Genomic DNA, 22,843 nt, shown 5'->3' with positions numbered 1-22,843 from the left:
TATTTACTACTGTAGCAATACTTTTATCATTTAATTAAAGTTCTTATCACAACTCGTATTGAATTAGAGAAAACTACTGTTTAATCTCGATAGTATGATAAAAAAAAAACTTTATTTTTTAAAATAATCATAAATGCATAAATGGATTTAAATTAAAAAAGCAATATGTGCTGTATCATAATAAAATAATTTATTTTCTAAATTAAATACTTTGAAAAATTTTATACTTTGCATAGTTGTAAACAGGATTTTAATTTAAAACTTTTGTAGGATATAACAGATGACATATTTTATGCGCAAGAATTTTAAAATTAAACTTCTATTAGCTGCTATGTACTATACATACAAATTTGAAAAAAGATTGAGATAGAAGATCCTGATGCAAAAAAAAAGTATGTGTTTTTATGAATATATGCATATATTTTTTTTTCTTTGCGCAATAATGTAACATGAAATATGAAATCGATAACTTACGTGACAGAAACGTTTGAATAATAAATATTTTATTTTTATAGATTCAGTAAATATTCAGATGTCGTGTGTAAATATTGTGATTAGATATATATTCTAATATATTATCTTTGATAAGCGTTTATTATCTGCGCAGAAAAAAAAGTGGACTGAAAGTAAATATTCTTGATTCAAAAAAATTTTTTTTAAAACCACCGTTTTTTCGGATAAAATAAAAATCTCTGACCAAGACGAATTTTTTCTAAGATGGGTCTGAACTTTTTTCTCTATACATTCAAATCGACGAACGATACTATCATTATTGCACTTGAGCAGTAAATGGAAACTTTGTCCAGGTCTTTCTTTTAAACAAATGAACATTTTTTAAAAATGAAAACGTAGATTGCTAGATCAGAGTGATGTATCGAGCCTCGTTCTTAATTTTACGTTTCGAGGATTTTTTTGAGAGAAAAGCTTGAACAGAAATAACTATAGACCTTCCTTAACCAAGCAAAATTCTCTTATTTCAAGAAAGAAAGTGTTGGGGTTGTTTCGCAGAGTCAATCGTTTTTCATATTTTCTTTTATAGGTGGTACTGAGAACTATCTGATATAGTAGCCCGTAATGAATCGTTCTTTCCGCGTAATTAACGAAATACTGATCTTTAAAACTTCATAATTACAAATCTCACTTGAACCGCAAGCTCAGAATCCTAACCTCTCTTTAAAAAATTCTTAGTTCAATAACTTGACACCATTAATAACTGGCTTAGGAATTCTAATATTATACTACTTGAACACAATATATTTTTATAAATAAATATGTATTTATGATATAATATGAAATCATAAAGAAGCGAATCGATAACTGGTTGATTAATTGATATTGAGAAGGGTGATTTACCGTAGACACTACGACGCGAGAGATAAGCTAAATAATAATGTCTGGGTTAAATTCATCCCTGCTATCTACATAGGAAAATAAAATAATTATCTTACAACGCTTTTTTTGAAAAAAGATCAATTTTTATGGTAAAACTTAAGAAATTACGGATGTATCCACTTAATTTCATAAATTGATCTTCAGGTATATGTAGTTACGGTGTGGGACACTATTCAGTCATGGGCAGCATATGAATACAGTCGAACTCCATGTAACTCGGACAGTTAGTCTACGAAAGAGCGAAATTTCTTGAAAATTCCGACTTATCGAATGCCACTACTCCTTTAAAGAGTAAACTACAACGCATGTTATCTTACATCACATATATAATAAATATATTAGTATACACAGATACATAAAAATATATAACATCGAGTAGGAGACAGCGTAGCTCGTATTGGGGGTCAAGATTGAGGGAAAGTTCCGAGTTAATGGAGTTCGACTGTACTTTGTAATGATTTTTTGGACACTCTCTAAAAATGAATAAATGAAATAAGTGAATATTCACTTATTTTCATTAATTCATGTTTAGAGAACAAAATAATATTAATTATTAGTATGAATTGTATAAAATTATACACATTTACTAATATTAATGTGGATTTTCTCAAGCAATGAACTTTTTTAATTAATCTAACCTCTTGACATTTAACCTTTTAATCCTTAACCTTTAAAGGGTCATAGGGATACTTTCAAAATTTAAATGCTATTTGGATGCTTCGAGAATATACTATTAATTTAATGGATATTACATGAAGCTACTAAAAATATACCGGTAATATTAGTTTTCGAATAATCATTAGCATAGATATTATTCAATTATGAACTATAATTTATGTGTTTACTTGTATTTTTAGAAACTAAAATCTAATTTAGAAATGTGACAGAAAATAAAAGTATTTAAATAACCTTTGTACGCCTAATGATAACTTTCCTAAAGCAAACACAAATTTATATAACGCCACCTATGGTTAATGTCCTGAACTATCGACAAACGGATATACTTTTTTTACTTCCCACTATGAAAACTGAAAATTTTCAAAAAAAAAAAAAGAAGTTATTGATTTCGGTCCGATTTTCGAAAATCGAGTTTTCATCAGATCTCGACGTTTTGGGATCCTAGGATGTTATTCTGACTATTTCCGGATAGACGTCCGTGTGTGTATATATATTTATGTATAGATGTGTGTAAACTAATTTTTGTCGTACGATATCTTAGGAACGAATCAATCGATTTGGACGTCCTTGGCGCCAATTAAAAGAGTCAATCAGTCCTTATTTTCATTTTTTGTAAAACTCGTAAGCTACTCGACCGATCGACTTCAAAATCTATTGAGATCTAAGACTCGATGAGCCCTTCCGATTGCCACCAAGAATGTCCAAATCGATTGATTCGTTCCAAAGATATCGTACGACAAAAATTATCTTTGATTAAACAAAGAAATAATCATTTTTTGACTTTGAAGAGCTCAAAAATTTGCAATCAATAACATTTTTGATCTTTCTGAGCTAAAAAATAACGCAAATTTTTGGGGTTGGCCCACAGGGTCAACTGTTTTTCAGATTTTTTTTTTAAACTTATCAATAAGTCATTTACTACCCAAAAATAAATATGACTCTAAAATAGCTGTATTGCTACAATAGAAACATTTTTTTGATTTTTTTTCGTCAACACAAACTAATGTATGTAAAAAATAAAAATATATTGTAAGTAAAATCTTACCCAAGATTAGGTTGATTGGAGTGCACAGTTGCTCGTAAAGTCGATTGTGCTTGTGGAATTGTTTGAATAGTTGTAACCGGGTAAACTGGATACTGGCCAGGTGCCGTACTACCATTACCTCCAGCTCGACTTCTTGATTGCTGTTGATAAGCCTTAGATGAAGAGATATTCTATAAGTTAAGAACATAAACTTGATCTTTTACTAACCCCATTATATATTATTAGCCCATTAACAATTAATAAATTTAAATATAGTTAATGAATTCAGAAGCAAATATTTATATATTAGTTCAATATTTAGTGATTCATTGAATAAATTAATAATACAAATGGTTATTTGAATTTAGATGTATTAATTAAACTAAAATTGGATTTTTATAAAAATATACTATTTGTTTAATACTTGATCATTTCGAAATTAGGACAACTAAAAATATATAATCAATACCGTTTACGCAATAAAAAAAAGATCAAGTAGCTTGATTCCATAAAAGATATCTATTGATAACTCCTCTTTACATTTCAGTTAAAATATATCAGGTAAAATATCTCAGTCACTAGTATCTCAATGTAAATTTAATCAAAAAAAAATTGATTTGGGACTGCATTGGATCCCATAGGGATCCATATATAAAAGTTTAGATTTATATAAGAATCTATGTAGGAAACCATGGATTTCTAGATTTCCATATACGAAATCTAAATAAGAAACTGTAGGTACCTGGATTCCCGTATAGGAATTTCACAGAGGAAACTGAGTAACTGAATTCCCATATGGGAAATCCACGTAGAAAACTGTGGGTTTCTAGATTCCCATGTAGGAACTTGGGTATATAGATTTCTTTGTGGAAAATTGATATAGGAATCTTGGTTTCTATATAAGTGATTTCGAAACTAATGAAAATTAAAAAAATTTATGTAATTTTACTATTCAAGGGGTAGTTTCGAAGGGGTGGCCTAAGATTTTCGGCTGCCCCTGATATGGGAATCCATTCAGAAACGCCATGTGGGAAACCCACATTAGAATCCAGGCTGGATTTCCATATGGTTGTTTTATAGGGAAAATGTCAACTTATGATACTATCAAAGGTAAAATTGAAATATTAATGATTGAGATATTTTGACTGAGACGTAATTTTTGAGATAAAATTAAGGGAAGCCATATCTATTGAAATGTATAAAAAAATAATGAATAATATGTAAAACTTACATTATGTATAAGTGGTGAATTTTGCATTCTTATAACGGCATTTGTTTGAGGTACGATAGCAGTTTGAAATGTTGGTTGTCCACCAACTAATCCAGTCCATCCATTAACAGCAGTTGTTAATGAACTGAGCAAAGGTTGAGCATTATTAGCAGCAGCAGCAGCAGCAGATCGTCCACCAGACAGAGTATTTGATGATACATGAGCTGGATGTGTTGTAACAACGGATCTTGATGATTGATTAACTACTGACTGTAATGTGGTTGCATTAGCAGTATTGCTATTACGTGTCGCTGGTATATTTTGTAAACCAGCAGAGGATCGTGATGTTAGCTGTGATGAAGACGATGATTTTGAAGTTGAATTATTTTGAACTTGTAATTGTTTGCCGATAATACTTGCTGGCGGAGCTGGTGGTTGTTTAGTCCATCCACCAGCACTAGCACCACTTTTACCATTAACAAATAGCTGCGAGTCCATAACTTTACTAGGCCAATAGTCTTCAAAACCAGTACCAGGTGGAAAATAACTTTTAATATCGCTTAAACTTATAACAGAACATGTTTCACTAGCAAATAATTCATTACGTATACCCTGTACTTTACAACAAAATTTTAAATATGATAAATCCCATCCCTCTAATTTTTCAGCTTTTAATTTTAAATTGTCCGTTTCACCTTCAAAATAAAATAACGGTACGTATTTTAAATTATCTTTTATTGTATATGGAACAACAGATTCTTTATTAATACGTATGAATCCACATTTATCATTTTTATTATGTCCATTATTATTACCACCACTATTATTACCAATAACACTGTTACTTGTTAACTTAGTATAACATACATCTAAAAATGTGTAAAATTCTTTAGCGTCCGATAGACGTACAACTAAATCTTTGCACGTAAATTGTTCCTTGCCGAATTGATTTTCACAATGTTTATTATTTATTTCATTAAATAATTTACTCTCAGCTTCAGTTATAAAGTAACTTTTAATACATGTACAACTGTAAATATCTGAGTGAAGATAATTCAGGTACTTATTTAGTAGCTTGGCTTCAAGTATCCTAACAGCACAATATTTTTCACTACCACGAAATATATATGGTATGTGAATTTTTTCAAATGACACCCAACCAAATCTACCGCGCTGACTTTCATCATCAAGCGGTAATTTACCGTCTTGAACAGACGGTGATTTGGCTACCGGTGGTGTTGTTCCAGTTGATCCATCAGTTGGTTTACGCGTTAAATAACCAAGTATTCCGGGTAAATTTGCCTGTGGATTTGCTGGTCTCGGCGTTGCTGGAGGCATTGCCTGCATTTTCGCCTTGTTTGCTTCCACCATTTTGGCAGCCAATTCCCGGATTTCCGCTTCATCTGGACGCTCTTGTTTAACAGGTACCTCGTCAAAAGTCCCTGTAATTTAAATAAATATATATTCTATAAAATATGTTACATTTAAGTTACTTAAACATTTATCTACCGCTTGCAAGACATATGTAGGTCAGAGTTTAAATTATAAATATATCAAAATTTAATTCAACTCTCTTGTAACGGAAGATTTATTTAAATGACCTACTAGTATATATATATATTTTTAAATATATTAATAATTAAATTCATAAAATACCACTCAACACATTTAAATTAATTATAATTTATTTATAAATTTTTTGTTTTAAATCGATATATTGAACATGAAAAATGGAAAAGCTAATAAAATTTTAATAATAAGACGGTAAAAAGAGGTCAATAATTCAAGAAAATAATAAAATTATTTGAATTCTATTTGCTGATGAAAATTTTTAGCATTCTTTGAATCATTTCTCGTAATTTAGTATTAATTGTTGAAAAAACTAGAGAAACTATGTGACACTAAAAAACAAAAAGTTTGATAGCTATAATAATCATAAATTTATAAACGATTGTTATGAAACTTTCAATAATTATAGAAACTTTAACCCTATAGTTCATTTTTTTTATCAATCTTTATTTTTACTCAACTGTAGGTTTGTTCTGTCCAGCTATAGTATGTTTATAGGCTGAATTTATATTAAAAGTTTGTGCAGAAATTTCAGTCACACTGCGATAAATCTCTTTAATAAAACATTTTAAAACTACATACATAGTTTTTTTAGAAAACATGTTTCAAATTCGCAATCAACGACATATTTTATTATAGAAGAATTTTTTTAAAAGCCGACAGTACTAAACGAATTTCTGGATTTTAGAATTCTAATTACGTTTTAAATAGTTATGGGACTCAACCAAACATGCTTCGGAATGTTTAAGGACTTAAATTCTTCTAGTAACAAATTAATTGTCTAATTAATTAGATCTATCAGTTGGTTAATTCTGAAAATACATCATAAATTGAACTTTTACTTAAACTAATATGTAAAATATTTTATAGAGAGCCTTTTTGTCAAAGATATTCATCGTCTATCCAAACAACTACAGAACGATACTGCAGAGACATCTACTAGAACTTAGTTTCGACAATACTAATAGCAAAAATAGTTGAACTAATTTGTAGTTACTAAAAATACCTGATGAGCAATTAGACGCTACTTATAATTGCATTTAAAAAATTAATTTCTTTTTTATTACTCATGGATACATTAAATACTCTTCATAAAACGAAATATAGATAATCATTATATTCTAGTTTATTAGAAAATACGTTTTTAAAAGGATTACTTGTCGTATAGTTTTACTGAATTCACTCATCATATTTCCGAAAATTTCATTTCAATTGTCAAAGAAATTTATATTGTCTATGCATATACATTTCAAAATTATAATATTCCAATATGAGCAACTAGCAGTCTAAAATCTGAAGTACGTTTCAAAAATCGTAAATTTTTGTGCATTCCAACCTAATCCATGATCCTTTTTAACCTGAACGCTTGACCATCCCTTACTTAAACATCTGTCGTTTACAATTTCCACCTTTGTATCAACCTTTTTTCTACATAACAATAAAGGAAAAAAAGTTGAGGCTCAAGATTGAGCCGCAAAATTCAATACTTGCTAAATTTATTATTTTACTGGTGCTTGAAAATTTGTAAAACGTAAAATTGGTCTCATATAAAACTTTTTACCTCAGGTATATATAAGTATCCCTAACTAAAAAGACAATAGAGACTACTAAAAAGGAATAAAACATAACATCTCAAATAGTCAATACTAATTAAGATTATCTGCTACTGAAATTATTAAAATTTTAGCCATACTTCTTATAAACTACAGACTTGCTCATGAGTGAATTCATTGAATCGCGTAGAACACATTGAATAACGGTTAAAATTTTGGGCGCGCGAAATTACTCTTTACTTCTTAGGAGTTGACAGTTATCTTTACAGTAAATTGAATTTTTTTTTTACTCAGAAATTTTTTGCCAACACACTCTAAGTAGCTTGAACGTATGATAAACGATTAGTGCCAGCACGACTGCTATTACAAACAAGAAATTTTGACAAACAATACTAATGTAGGTTTATACAAATTTACTTAGATATTCGTGTATAAAAATTATACTGAATTTATAAATCTGTAATTATCAGTCTGTACCTTCTTGTAAAGGTAAAAAGAATAAAATCTAAAACATGCAATGAGTCAACTCTATTCCTTTTTAATTAACTCAAGATAACTTTAAAGTAAAACTTCATTAGCAATCACTACAATTTGAATATTAATTAATCGATTAATCAATGAAGAAAAAAAATTAAGTTTTTTTATGAACAATAGTTTTTTTCATAAAACTCATTCATTCTTATAAAATCTCTATGGAAATTTATAAGAATCTATTGGATTCTATGAGATTTTCTAAACAGGGCGATCACTCCATCTATTTATATATCTATATTTAGTAAATACATACACAAATACATGAGTGATTGGATACTAGTTCCCTGATCGAATATGGGGTTTTTTAGCTTAATTTAAAAAATGTCATTGTATGATATTTTTAACTTCCCGCTAAGAAAATCGACGATTTTCAAAAATTTCGGGAAGTTATTGTTTTCACCCCGATTTTCGAAAATCGAGTTTTCATCAGATGTCGACGTTTTGAGGACCTAGGAAGCTATTCTGACTATTTTCAGAATGATGTCCGAGTGTGTGTGTGTGTGTGTGTGTGTGTGTGTGTGTGTGTGTGTGTGTGTGTATGTATGTAAACTCTTTGTAACTTTTGAACTAATGAATCGATTTGGATGGTTGAGGTGGCAATCGAAAGAGCTTGTTGGCCTTCAACTTTCCTGAAAATTTCAGATTATTTGATTGAATAGACTCGAAAATATTGGCGAATTACGAAAAAAAAAAAAATTTTTTTTTTTAGTTTTTTATTGATTTCTCAAAAACGACTTATACGATCGACTTCAAAATTTAATCAGCTCTAGTACTCAATAAAACGCGTCGATTGCCACCTCAAACATCAAAATCGGATAATTCGTTCGAGAGTTATCGCGGGAGAAAGAAATGGTGAAAAACGGTTTTTTCTAAATATTTTCGAAACGACTGACGCGATCGATTTCAAATTTTAATCAGCTCTAGAACTCAATAAAACGCGCCGATTGCCACGTCAACTATCAAAATCGATTGATTAGTTCAAAAGATATCGGCGTTGAAATGTTAAAAAAATAACATTTTATGTTATTTTTTCCGGATAAATCAGAATATAACGTACTAAAATGTGCCTGATATCATACCAACTCATCTTTTTTATGGTTTCTTTTGATCATATAATGTCATCGAACTTGGTTTTTAGTTTAAATCATATTATCAACAAAAAAATCGATAAAACGTATTTAATATTTTTATCGGATATTTCATATTTTATTGTTTCTTACATGAGTCAAAATTTATTTAAATCTTGATTTTGATCCCCGACATTGATTTCTGCCTCAATACACTTATTTTACTGAACAAAATCAGGAACTAAATTTTGAAAACCGCTTCATTGATGATTTTCGATTCTTAAATTTTCAAACTTCAGCATAACAGGTAACTTGTTAGAGCTTGAAAAGATCATAAAAAAACAATTGCATGTGATAGCATTTTCGAGCTCGAAGAGCTCGAAAATATATCTACACTAATGTTTTCGAGCTCTTTGAGGTCAAAGACAGCGGGAAGTTTTGGGGCTGGCCCGCAGGGTCAACCGACAGACCGATTTTTTTTGAAGGTCTCAACTTTAAGATCCATAAAAAAGTCGTAAAATCAATTTTTTGAATAATTTTGAACTAGAACACCCTCTTATTTTTGGCCACGGCAAAAGGTACGAAGAAAATTATTTATTTTTAAAAACTGTACAATTTCCTATAGCAAAAATTTAATTATAATTCAACATTATCTAAGTTTAAATACAAGTATGTCTTATTCCACAAGTTGTGAATCCACCTTAACTCAAAACCGGAAAACAAAATGAATCTAATCATAACTTGTAGTATTATTCAAAACTTAAAAACTAATAGTTAATTCTTTATCTAAAAGTTAAACTGCTGTTTTATTACTTAAATCATAAATACAAAGATACAAACAAACCGTTGTAAGCAAAATTAAATTAAGTCATCTAATGGCCATAGTAGTAGTACCAAACCCTAACACCAGAGTTTTTTTTTATAACAATTTTATCGCACAACCGATCTTAAACTAAATTTTAGCAAAAATGCATCAACACTCAACTTTACACGAGCTTTTAAAAATTTAACCTATTTATATTTTTTGAAAATAGTCTCCACTTTTTACAGACCTTGTAAAATGTCTTTAAAAAATGGATTTCTTTCAGCTACCCCCCTACCCCACATAAAACAATATTAAAAAAAAAATATTAATATTAAATAATAACATGTGAATGCTAACATCGAAGAAGTTGCATGTACACTAACAAAGTGAAGTAGAGAACATGAAACACTAGACATTCCATACTCTCTGTGTCTAGCTGACCTCTATAACCGTCAGTAAATAACACACTATACCAAGCAAAAACTAAAGCCACTATTTTTCTACTCCAAACTATCAAATCCTCCGTTTTTTTCATTTACCTTTCTAGCTCACTAATTAATATTACATTCTAAAGATCGCAAACAAAAAATTAAGATAAACGATCATGAAAAAGATGATAAATCTCTAAAAAAAAACCTAAAAAACATCAAACTTATGTTAGTGAATTCAATTACTATTCATCCGTCAGATAAATAAACATAACTAATGTCATTTTAAAAAAACATCTTTTACACTTGATGACCGTGACGTCAGAATTGCCTAAGAGGCCAAGGACCCTATCATCTATAGAAGGCTACAGATAATTCTTAGGCTGTTTATATGCCTTGAAAAATTTACAACCGTCATATAACGTAAATAAATAAAACAAATAATTAAACCGCATTTCGCTTCCGACAAAACTACCCTTCAATAAATGTTTACTCAAAAACAATATTTACAATTTATTATTTTTAAACTAAGCAACAATCATCCAACAACACAAATTAACATCTTAATTAAGCTTATAACCTTCATTTTGCGAACATTGTTTTAACCAACGTGCTCATGTGCGCAAGTTATCCGTCATTTGAATATTAAACCTAAACACAAATAAGCGACAATTAACAAAAAAAAACGTATATATATATATGAAATACATTTCAATTCGACCACCTAGTATGAAACGTCCAGACGAATCAATAATCTATCGACAAGCAATGCAATATTGGTTAACAAAAAAAAATGGCGTCAAACTACAAGTGATTATTTATAAAATAATAAACAAGTAGGAATATTAATTTCTACTTTGAGCGCATTATACATATATGTTATTTCAAAAATGAAGTAGTAAAAGCTGCATCAGATCAGACGTTAATTAACCACGAGTGCGCATACAGATATTAAAGGGATTAAATTATTAAACTAAATTATTTTAACACTTAAATCATATTATTACGTACACATTATCACATGATAATGCACTGACGTTTACGCACCCGTCCACTCGTGCATAGACATCGTACGGCACCGAGTCTCGTGTTAAACACTTCGTTCACACAGCTTTTTTTAAACAATGCGATTTGAAAAACAATTGAATAGTGTAATGTAAAAAAAAAGTTAAACTCCGAAAATTTTCGGCACAATATTAATCCTCGTGGACACTTTACAGTACTGGTCACTTTACTGTTTTGTAGGAGTTGATAAAAAACAAAATATATGAGTATTTAAGTGTGATTTTTAAAAAAGTAGACAGTGCACGATTCCGTACGACGGATCGGCCTGCCCAGAATCCCCGAGGATTCAAACCTGGTTAGGTTCACATTTTAAAGTTAAAGATCCACATACAAGAGACTATGGATAAATGAAAAATGGAAGAAAGTTGTATAGTAGAGGTAGAGGCGCTGAGCGAGTGGAGTCGACGACTCGTCGCCAGCTCCACCTCAGCTACTGCTGCTGTCCATGATTTAACTTTACTCTTTACTATACTAAACTATGGATATATATATGTATACATATATATATATATATATATATATATATATATATATATATATATATCCGCAGATATATACTGCTGTATATATGAATCGCGTTTTCTCGCGGTACCGACCGTGACTGAATGTCTGGCCGCTTGCTGACGCTACTGAGGTACTTGGGGGATCACCAGCGACAAACCCGCGAGAAACCGTCGCGCCACCATCAACAATTTTCAATAATTAAATTTTTATTATTATTTTAGTTTTTTTTTTTTTTTTAACTATTGAGCAATTGGTTTGTCTATTTATAATTTTAAACCAGATAACAAAAAAAAATATTTCTATCGTTATTGAAGTTGAAGTTTGATTAGTTTTTTGTTGATAGACTAAATTATTGTTATTGCATACATCTACAGACTAATTATATTACTATTATTAGATGAAACGACTATTACTGTTAATTATTATTTGGCGCTCAAAGAAATACGATAAAAATCACAAGTATGCCAGTCACGCTTTCGTACTTGTCCGAGAACCCTGACGTGAATCTCGGAGGTTTGTGAACTTTATTTATAAAAAAAAAAGTTTTTTTATTCCTTTAGTATAAAGCTCATTTAAGAAAATCATTAAAAAGTTTACGAGACACATCGATTATTGGATTTTTTAAATAAATATATGATTGAGATGTCAAAAACGTCATTCAAAAATTAAATACAGGAAATAGTTAATAATTAATATGAAAGATTTAATAAATTAAAAGTCTAAAGGAGGTCAGCTCCTTCAGGTACTTGGTGAATTATAAATTATTAACATATTGCGGTGACATTTTTCTTTTTACCTCCGGAATAAAAAATGTTCTGGAGTTATTAGATATTTAAAATGTAAGATAATAAATTATTCAATTAGCCGATAAAAATTTTTCACTTTAAAAATAATGATGAAATTAAATCGATTGATTCGAATAATTAATAGAAATGTATTTCAAAAATCTAATTACTGGATACGGTTTAATAAATGAATAACAGTATAATTATTACATAAATCTAACAATATACCGGTCATAATTTATTGTAACGAAGTTATATTTTAATGCACTTATAAGTACAACCTTATACTATATAAATTGTATAATATATTATTACATAACATGTCACCCTAATATGATATAACTTATTTATATGGCAATGTCTGGAAAACCATGCTTGTAATATTAATAATTAAACCTCACACAGTTAAATTTTATATAGGATTTAAACATTAAATGGATAAAAATAGTAGATATTAATATGGTGACTACAGATTTTTGGAACTTAAATTCCCTGATTTTTCCAGGTATTTTAGTCGAATAATTTAAGAATTCCCTGACCGTATGTAGTAATATTGGATCATTGGAAATATTTATTTAATTCAAAATAAAATGCTATGAGTCAGTTCAATAAATAATCAATCATTGTCGTTAAATGAAACTTTATTTTATTATTTGTCAATGTTCATAGGTTTTTTTTATTTATTAAATGAATAATCTTTTATTTTTTATTTTAAATCTATGCTTTTATATAACTTACTCTATAATAAAATATAAATAAATTTTTCATTTTCCCTAAAATAAATTTCATAAATAAGAACGTTTTATAGAATAATAATAAAATATTATTCAAGTACGCGAATAATAAATATAGTGAAACTTATTAGTTCAATACTTGTGTATACTTTTAATGTGTTTGGTTTTTTGAATTGTCAATATGCATGTTAATAACTTGAAGATCCTGACGATTGGTTTCTACTGAGACTTTTTTTTTCTAGCAGCCTTTTTAATTCTAACTGCTTCATTTTTTCGCTATTGAAATCAATTTCTACTAATTTTTTTTCAAGATGATATTACAATCGCATTCGCGCCGCGCTACTTTTTGAACAGTTTTGACAGAAAAAAAATTTACCGGATTTTTTCAGTCAAAAAGAAAAGAAAGTAAAAATTTTTCCAGCTTTGTGACGGAATTCTCTGACATTTCCATTATATTTATAATTCCGACATTTCCAAGTTTTCCAGAAATGTGGCCACCATATTTAAACTCAAAGCTTAAATTTTAATAAATAATTTTCAAAATTATTAAACTATATAATCCACAATTATATATTTAATAGAAGTAAAACTTATAGTTATTATATATTAAAAGACCTTCAAAAATTAAATTTAAGCATCATCCCTTGGTGAAGATTTTTACTAGATTAAAGAATGTCAAGTAAAAACCAACAAACGTTACCTCAAGTCAACAGACTTTAATCTTTATCTATTGAATTATAATCATCAACTTTAATCTTCATCCCACAAATCCAAGATAAATTTTTAAAAACCCTCAATTAACTTGAAAAGAACTATTTGATCTTTACTTCAAATATTATTATCAAGTTTATTTTCAAAAATTTTTTAGTAAAAAGAACTAATTGAATTTATTAAAAATTTAAAGATCAACTATTCAACGTTTAGTATTTTAAATCAATAAATATAGTTGAATTTTTACTTATCATATGAGATAATAAATCTGGTAGTAATTAACATATAACGGTATCAATTAAAAATGTAAAAAAAATTTAATCATATATTTGAATTTTTAAATTTAATTTGTAATTTATAAAAGAAAAGAAAATTCATATTTAAGAAAATTAAATGTCTAAATATTTAAATGTATTTTTTGAATTTAATTTTAAATATATAAGACCAGTAATTAAATATCTAATTAATAGTGAATTATAACGAATAAAATTCATGAGATATTGAGAAATATATATAAAATATAATGAACATTAAAAATTTTTTTAAAAATTCCATTTTCTATCTCAATAATTTCCACTTCAGAAAATATAAAGTAACAAGAACCTGAGGTAGATGAAAAAGTAAATCATTTTGAATTATACGAATGTTTTAGTTCTCAATAAATGAAAGTCAATAACCTCATTGACTTTCAAATTATCGGAATTTGTATAGAAAAAAAAATCTAAGCTGTCAAATAATAATAATTAACGAAAACGTTTTAATATTTTATTAATTATCAATTATAATTGTCATTTATATTCAAAAGACAAATATAAGCTATTGACTCCGACTTTTGATAAACAAGACAAATAAATATTCAAATTCAAATTATAGAATAATTGTTTAAATTTGAAAAGTTTTAACATAATTATAAGAATTTATTTAATTTAAAAAAAAAAAAAAATGTAAGCAAAGGAAAATAAAATAATACTTTTTCGTGGCTTGTCACATAAACAAATTAAAAACCAACCAACAACTACTGTCAACAAAATACACTGTAAAAAATTAGGAGTGATTATGGATTTTATTTAAAATCGAATTCACTCCATCCCTCAGAGTTCCGGAGTTTAAAAAAAATCACGGCATACAGAGTAAATAGTTTGTTTTTTTTAGTAGAGTTTCAGAGTGATCTGGATGGTATTTAAATCCGCATTCCGATTTGGAGTTTTTGCATTAAAATTACTCCTCTTCAGAGTAAATTTCACTCCAAAGGAATTAAATACCACTCCGGATGAACTCCGCTAATTTTTCACAGTATATAGCAATGAAGAAAAATAAAAAACCATTAATTCAAACAGAAAAAAATAACAAAAGTTACAGTAAAAAAAGTCCAAGGCACAAAGTATCGATTACCTCCTGCTGATGCTTTACTTTGAGATGATTCTTGATTTGAAGATCCTACAATGCTAACTATTTCAATATCTTCAGTACTGAATAGTTTATCATTATTATTATTATTATTATTATTATTAATACTACACGTTTCATTAACAATAACATTATTTTCATCATCATCGTCATCGTTATCATCATTAATATTATTATCAATAATTAAATTATTTCCATCCATTATTTTATCATTATTATCATTTCCCATTTCATCTAAATTTCCAATGATATCAATACTATCATGATTTTTTACTGTCTCATCTAATTCTTGTTTTTTACGTAGCATGTAAAGTTTTTTTCTGCGTGCACGAGCTTTTGTTGAACTAAGATGAGTTTTTTTACGTGGCATTATATTTAATTGTTTATAAATACTCAAATTACTCACATAAATGTCAGATCAATATATCACAATATATATATTTTAAATATTATTTTAATCAACACAATTATTCACAATAATCATTTTTTTACAGTAAAATAATTTAGACTAAAAAATAAATAACAAATTTAAATAAGATGTAAAAAAAATCAAATTGTTCAACATAATTACTGATTTTAAATTTAATATTAATGTTAGTAATCAATAATTATAACATATTATGGTAACCATTGTTTGTAAAAACGTTATTTAAAAATGGAAGAAACAAACGCCTATTAACCTAACCTCAATGCTTGTAGAGCACGAAAAATAAAAAAAAAACTATATTGACAACTGATAAAATTAGTCAGACAATTTAACACACAAAATAGAACTCAGTGATTGTTTATGACAGTAATGTTTATATTATTAATTGTTGAATAATCACATACCGATTGTTATGTCTTTTAATAATTAAAAAATATCAGGGTTTGACGCGCGCAGAAAATGCCGACACGACGACGTTACTGAGAACTACCAAAATGTAGGCTATTGGTTGTAGTTTGATGATTTTACCCCTAGTATATTGTAGTCATGTATATAAAACCAGTAAAACTATTCTATTTTGTGTAGCGGTGAAATCTTTAAATATCCTGATCCTTAACAAGTCATTTTTTAAATTTAAATTTAAATTTAAATTCAAATGTCAATGTTCCTAAAACTGAAAAAAATATATTTTATATTTTATATACATTTTACCCCCACAAAAAAATTTTTTCGTTGAATATAGACTATATATATTTATAAAAAAAATTTTTTTAAATACGCGGTAAAAAGAATTATTTAAAAAATTCAAATAATGAAAACATTTTAATTAAAATAAAGTCTATTACATAAAATGTTACAAAAAAATTTAATTAACTAATTTAATTAGAGAAAATCCAAATTTTAAATTTAAATTTAAATGTCAATGTTCCTAAAACTAAAAAAATATATTTTCTATTTTATATACATTTTACCCACACAAAAAAATTTTTTCGTTGAATATAGACTATATATATTTACAAAAAAATTTTTAATTAAAATAAAGTCTATTACATAAAACGTTACAAGGAAATTTAATTAACGTATCTAAATAGAGAAAATCCAATATAAGTTCTTAACTTAATATAAATTCAACAGATTTTTCTAGATAAAGAAAAAAATTTAATAATAACAATAATAATAATAATAATAATAATAATAATAATAATAATAATAATAATAATAATAATGACAGTAAAAAAATCATCGTAGCATAAAAAAGGCCGACGAACGTTGAGTAATTTGCAAACTTTCTTTATGACAATAAAAAAAAATTTAACAAAATATATATATATATATAAAATATATGAAAGTAATAAGGGAGGGTAGGTAGAAATGTAACATCACATGACACAGACTCAGGAATGAGTACATACTATTGAAAAAGTGCTTAGGACCAGGCACAAGATTCGTAGTGATATGACAACGTTGTACGGTCGATATGCTCTTTCAGGCAAAGTGCCAAGATTGGCAAACGCATGGAAGGTATATAGGATAGTTTCAGGTGATTCCTCCCTTTACACCGCGACTCAGTGCCTGGAAAGCCGCTGGATTAAACAGAAAAGAGGGGGTTATGTACAATTACTAGTGGGGGAATTAAAGATGCGCAGAACCCAGCCAGTCTCTAACTACAGCAGAGCTCAACTGATACTTTTGCGCAGCCCCCATCATCCATACCACGGGCCTATGTACAAATTTATATACCAGTATATACAACTCTCACATACATATGCAAGATATCTACATACAAATACATCTGTATATGTATATACATGTATAATACATTTATTATTTTAATCATGATTTACGGTGGCGGTGTTGCCAGATCGCGTACGCGTCGGGGCACGCCTACTCTCGCTTCGCAACGTTGCTCTCTAACGCACACAATTATAAATATGGAAAACACCTACGCTTTTGAAAAATATATATTACATTTAATAATTAATTGTTTTTTAACCCCAAAAATAATTAATCATCAATTATTTAACTTATGCATCGTTTAATAATTAGATACAAATTTTGATGCATATTTAAATTCAATGATAACTAGAGTACTATTATTATTGTTATTTTGAATTATAAATTCAAATTCAAATGACAGTTGACAAAACACAACAATATTTAAAGTTAAATATTTGAATATTGTATGTGGAAATATATATTTAAGACGCAAATAGTGCGACGTTGCCGGACTTGATGGCGACCCTAATGTCCTTGGACTTTAGAGTTTCACATGAGCACCGGGGGCCAGTAGGTCTGGCAACATCGCATCGTGAGCCATCTATTTATAGAAAGCTTCATTATTAACGCTGTTGCTATGCCAAGTTACGGCGTAGTTTTCGTTTGAGGGCATACTGCGCGGGGTCAGAGAAGGAAGGGGACCAAGCTTAAATATATATCTATATACCAGCTTATGTACAACATCTGTACATATGTACTCCGATATAAATCTCAAAAGTGGGGGAAACATAAAAAAAGAAGAAGGGAAATTGTAATGACAAGATGGCTGCTAACCGGATGTTCTCTACTTCAATTGAGCGCTCGAAGCGCACTCTATTGCCCAACTATTAACGATCCGCCCGTACTTCACTATCGGGAAAATATTTACAAGTATAAATAAAATTAACCATACAGACTTATCTCTGTTACGTAAAAATATAATACATATGTATATCCATATATATAAGACATAATAATGATAATAATCGCGCTTTCTCCCACGCGGCAAATAAGGTCGGGGGCTGAAGGTCACGGCAGTTTTTCGAGGCCATATATTTTGCAAATTCTGCTACTCTAGACAATATATAATATTAAATATTGAGATATTTTATTTAATTAATATGTATCTAAGTTAATATATATTTGTAACTGTCAATTTATATGGGCAATTATTAATTAATAACGCTTTCCATAAAATTAAAAATGGCGTCTTTGTTATTTTAAAAGTTTACGACCAACATAACGCCGGCGCGGCACACGCGTTCTAAATGAGAAATAAAATACATTCGGTTTACTCCGTATATCTTCGGCTATATACGCTTTTTGTTACATCACTATTCTCTTCGTAGTAGTGTACATACTTTTTATATTCTACAGTATGTGCACATAAGACGCTTGTATATTATGTACTACATGTACATAAATATATATATATATATATATATATATATATATATATATATATATATATATATATATATATATATATATATATATATATGTATATATATATATATATATAAAATTAATACATATGTAGTATATAACCTCCCCGGCAGTGACCACGTATACATACTATATATATATATATATATATATATATATATATATATATATATATATATATATTTGTATGTATTTGCAGCATATAGATGGTGAGACCGGTATATCTACTGCGCATATACACTACACGTGAGCGTACCCATACTACATATACATACAATTATATATATATATATATGAACAATTTTGTGCCATACGATGCTAGACATTTATTAAATATCCGTATTAACTTTAACAAACTTATTTTCACTTGTAGAAAATCATTTTATGATTTTTTTTTTCTATATTTTGAAATTGTCTATATTTATTAAGACAAATTAATTACTTTATATATTTATATATGTATAAGAGTACATTTTGAATTTCTAAAATTAATTTGAAAACTATATAAAAAGCTAAAACTTAAATTTTGTGTCCCTTTAATCAATACTAAAAGAATTTTGAGTTTTTAAAAGAAATGTTGATTTTTGAAATAATTTACTACTCGTTGAATAAAAGTTACTAAAGTTTTACTCTATGTATGTCAGTACTTAAATTACTTATGAAAAGTTAAAACCCGTGGTACGCATAACCGGATAGGGTTCCAACCCTGCTACATTCAATAATTTCTGATTCTAGTTTAACTCACTTATATACTTTTTTTTCAACAATTATGCAGGGAAGTTAATAACAATAATATAGGGACGATTATGTCAATTATTGTCAATATTTAACGATATAAAACAGTATACCGTGTAATTGAGAATGACAAAATTATCCAATAGACATTTGACGTTTTCAGTTTAATGGTTTTTTTAGCTATTATTTTAATTCGAAGTTAATTGAATTTTAAAATGATTGCAATCAATTGTATGTATGTAATTGGAGAACGAATACGCGGGAAAATAAAATGAAAATTAATTATAGAATGGGAATATAAAGTTTACGGTTTATCAGCCAACTTTTTTTTCACTGGTTTCAATCATCATTAATTGTGACTTCAATAATTTAAAAGTGTATGAAAAACTAATTAACTCGTAATATATTTTTAAAATACTTTGAAAGTCAATTAAAATTACAAAATACATTTTCATAAATTATGAGCGCGAATTTAGCTGACAATTGACAATTTTTTAAATTTTTAAATAAATAAAATGTAAAAAGAACTAAAATATAAAAACGCGCGCTTAAATAATTCAAAAATCAGTACGCGCATTTTTGAAATTTATTTTATTTATTCAAAATTTATAAACTGTCTCGTCTGCTACATTCCCACTCCATAAAGTTCTCATTTAAATTAAAACTATAAAATAAATTTAAAAAATGTCAATTAAATCATATAATAAATTTATTAATGTTAAATATTTAAACGTAATTAGTTTCATTATCAACGCAAGGACCTCAAATGTCTTCAAAATACATTTGCTATTTTGTCGCCTATTTGAAACTATCTTTATCAACAACACTTACCGCTCAAGACTTTATTATTTAACTTACTAATTACACTTATCGTCTATTTAAAATTTTTTTTTTTTCGGTTCGCATACGTTAAAAAAGTTGACATTTTACATTCAGTAAAAAAATTACACCCGGTTAAGTTTTCAATAAATAATACTTTCACAAAATTTATGTATCAGAGCTTGTATTAAACTGTACTGAATTTTGCCTCAATGTTACAATGAAAAAATGTCAATCAGACCACGCGGTCGACTAATCACCAGTATATATATATGCACTTGAATTCTCAGTGCGCGCGCTTTTCATTTATCTTACAGGCGCGAATAAGACAGAATATGAATAAATTTACTGGAGCGCCACGCGCGCCAACAAAAATTTTTATCTTACAAATTACCGGCATATATTATTGTAATAAAAAAATGTATAAATATATGTACATATATTAATACATATATAAAATAGATATGAATAGAAATGAAATAAAATAATAAAAATTCATGAATTTTTAAATTTAAAAATTTAAAAATTCAAATTTAATTTGAAAATTAGTAAAAAAAAGTAGTAATTAATTAACACTGATAATTTAAATTAGTGATCTCAATCTCACTGTAACACTGGTGTATAATCACAGCCTTATTCTAACCTAAAATTCACTGATAAAAAAAACTAACCTCTATTTTTGAAAAATACAGTAACACAAACAAATGAAAAAGTACAAAACAAAACTTACTTTTCTCAACGTGACACCTCACGATCTGTACATCCTCATCAAAACTCCTGTCACCCATTTCGCTAGACTGTACATCCATACACATAATTCACGTGTATGGTACACTTACTCGCCAGTACACATTTGCACCTGGCACACAACACTATACACATCAACACTCGGCAATTAAACAGTACTGATACTAATAATGATAATAATCATTAACTGAGCAGTAAAATCATCAACATCATCATCAGAGACCCGCTAACACCAGTAAGTCAATCCACACTGAACACATTGTTCTCTCTCTCTCTCTCTTTCTCTCTCTTTTTAAAATTTTTTTCCTTGTAGACTTTCTTCTGTTTCAATGACTTTTCATGTGTGTCCGTTTGCCAGCCTGCAGCCTATCGGTACCACACAAATTATAATAGAATTAGTTTATAGTCTATACCAGACTATAGTACATGGTGTTGATATCATTGTAGTTGTAGTAGTGATAGTGGTCGTAGTGGTAGTGAAAAAAAACACAAGAGTGCGCGTCCTGACGCCCCGCATGCGCGAAAAAAATTTTTGTATGTATCCTTTTTTTATAGTTAATTTTTTATTTGCGCCAACGAGAAAAAAATGACGCGATGTCACGAAAAAACTTAATTAGTGATGTAATATACGGTAAGTATATTTTAAAGTCTCTATATATCTATGTACACTAATTATAAATATATATGTGTATGTATATATGTTACATATACATATAAACAACAACAAAACCGTGTGTAACTGTTAACTGTTTTGTCTACGAACGTAAAGTCTGTGCACATGCATCTAAACCGAAGACAGCCAGTGTGGTGAGGAATTGGAATCTGGCAGATTTGAATTGAAACGTTGCCACTTCTTTCACCTCCCACCCTAAACTTTTTCATGCAAAAGCCCGCTCTCGCCCTTATGTACTTAACGGTTGCGACGTTGCCGTATATCCGGTATATAATGACTATATATTTTTATATGTACATATATACCCATATAGTGTATGTACAAACCATATATATCTATATCTGGAGGCTAACATTGACACAGACTATATGTATAAATGAGTAATGAATGTATATTTATATATAACGTCTTAGTATTGTGGAAAGTTGTGCTGGGAGTGGGGAGAGAGAATTTTGCCGCTAAATGAGGGAGGGCGTAGTTTTGTCGGAGCTTTTGAAGAAACACGCGGTCATGAGTTGAGTGGGGGGGAGAGACCTGCTCAAACAAAAGATACTCGATACATGAAAGGGGGAAGGGACGCTTAATGGGGGCGGTAAAAGGCTGAGCGACATGGAAGGGGAGAGGGGAAGAACATTCGAGAATGGGAATTTTCCATGACGGCATCGGTGAGCAACAGTCGTGACCGTTATGTCTGTGCGCTCTTTAACAGATTGTACTACAGGAAGTGTTCGTGGTGTCAAGCGCCACTGGCGCCCTCACCAATTCCATTACTGAT

The 22,843-nt window shown here is 28.6% G+C and overlaps 1 protein-coding gene across 6 annotated transcripts in view; it reads right to left on the bottom strand.

Annotated features, from left to right (window-relative positions):
* The window catches only part of LOC103574995 (uncharacterized), a 29,942-nt gene extending 7,593 nt beyond the window's left edge, over window positions 1-22,349 (bottom strand). Inside the window, exons 1-3 of one of the 6 annotated variants that reach the window (XM_008554579.3) lie at window positions 21,379-22,349; window positions 4,326-5,746; window positions 3,116-3,285 (exon numbers count right to left, since the gene is read on the bottom strand). In XM_008554579.3, coding sequence (XP_008552801.1) covers window positions 3,116-3,285; window positions 4,326-5,746; window positions 21,379-21,463 — 1,676 coding nt within the window. In that variant the 5' untranslated portion in view covers window positions 21,464-22,349. Of the gene's footprint in view, window positions 1-3,115; window positions 3,286-4,325; window positions 5,747-11,271; window positions 11,773-15,451; window positions 15,922-21,378 lie in introns of those variants that run through there. The other 5 variants (XM_053741146.1, XM_008554584.3, XM_053741144.1 and 2 more) reach the window with 5 other exon arrangements.
* Window positions 22,350-22,843: the final 494 nt, after the last annotated feature.

Source organism: Microplitis demolitor, chromosome 1, assembly GCF_026212275.2.
Source record: "Microplitis demolitor isolate Queensland-Clemson2020A chromosome 1, iyMicDemo2.1a, whole genome shotgun sequence".
Classification (NCBI taxonomy): domain Eukaryota; kingdom Metazoa; phylum Arthropoda; class Insecta; order Hymenoptera; family Braconidae; genus Microplitis; species Microplitis demolitor.
Note: the sequence above shows the minus strand (reverse complement) of the source record. Positions and strands in the feature narration are given on the sequence as shown.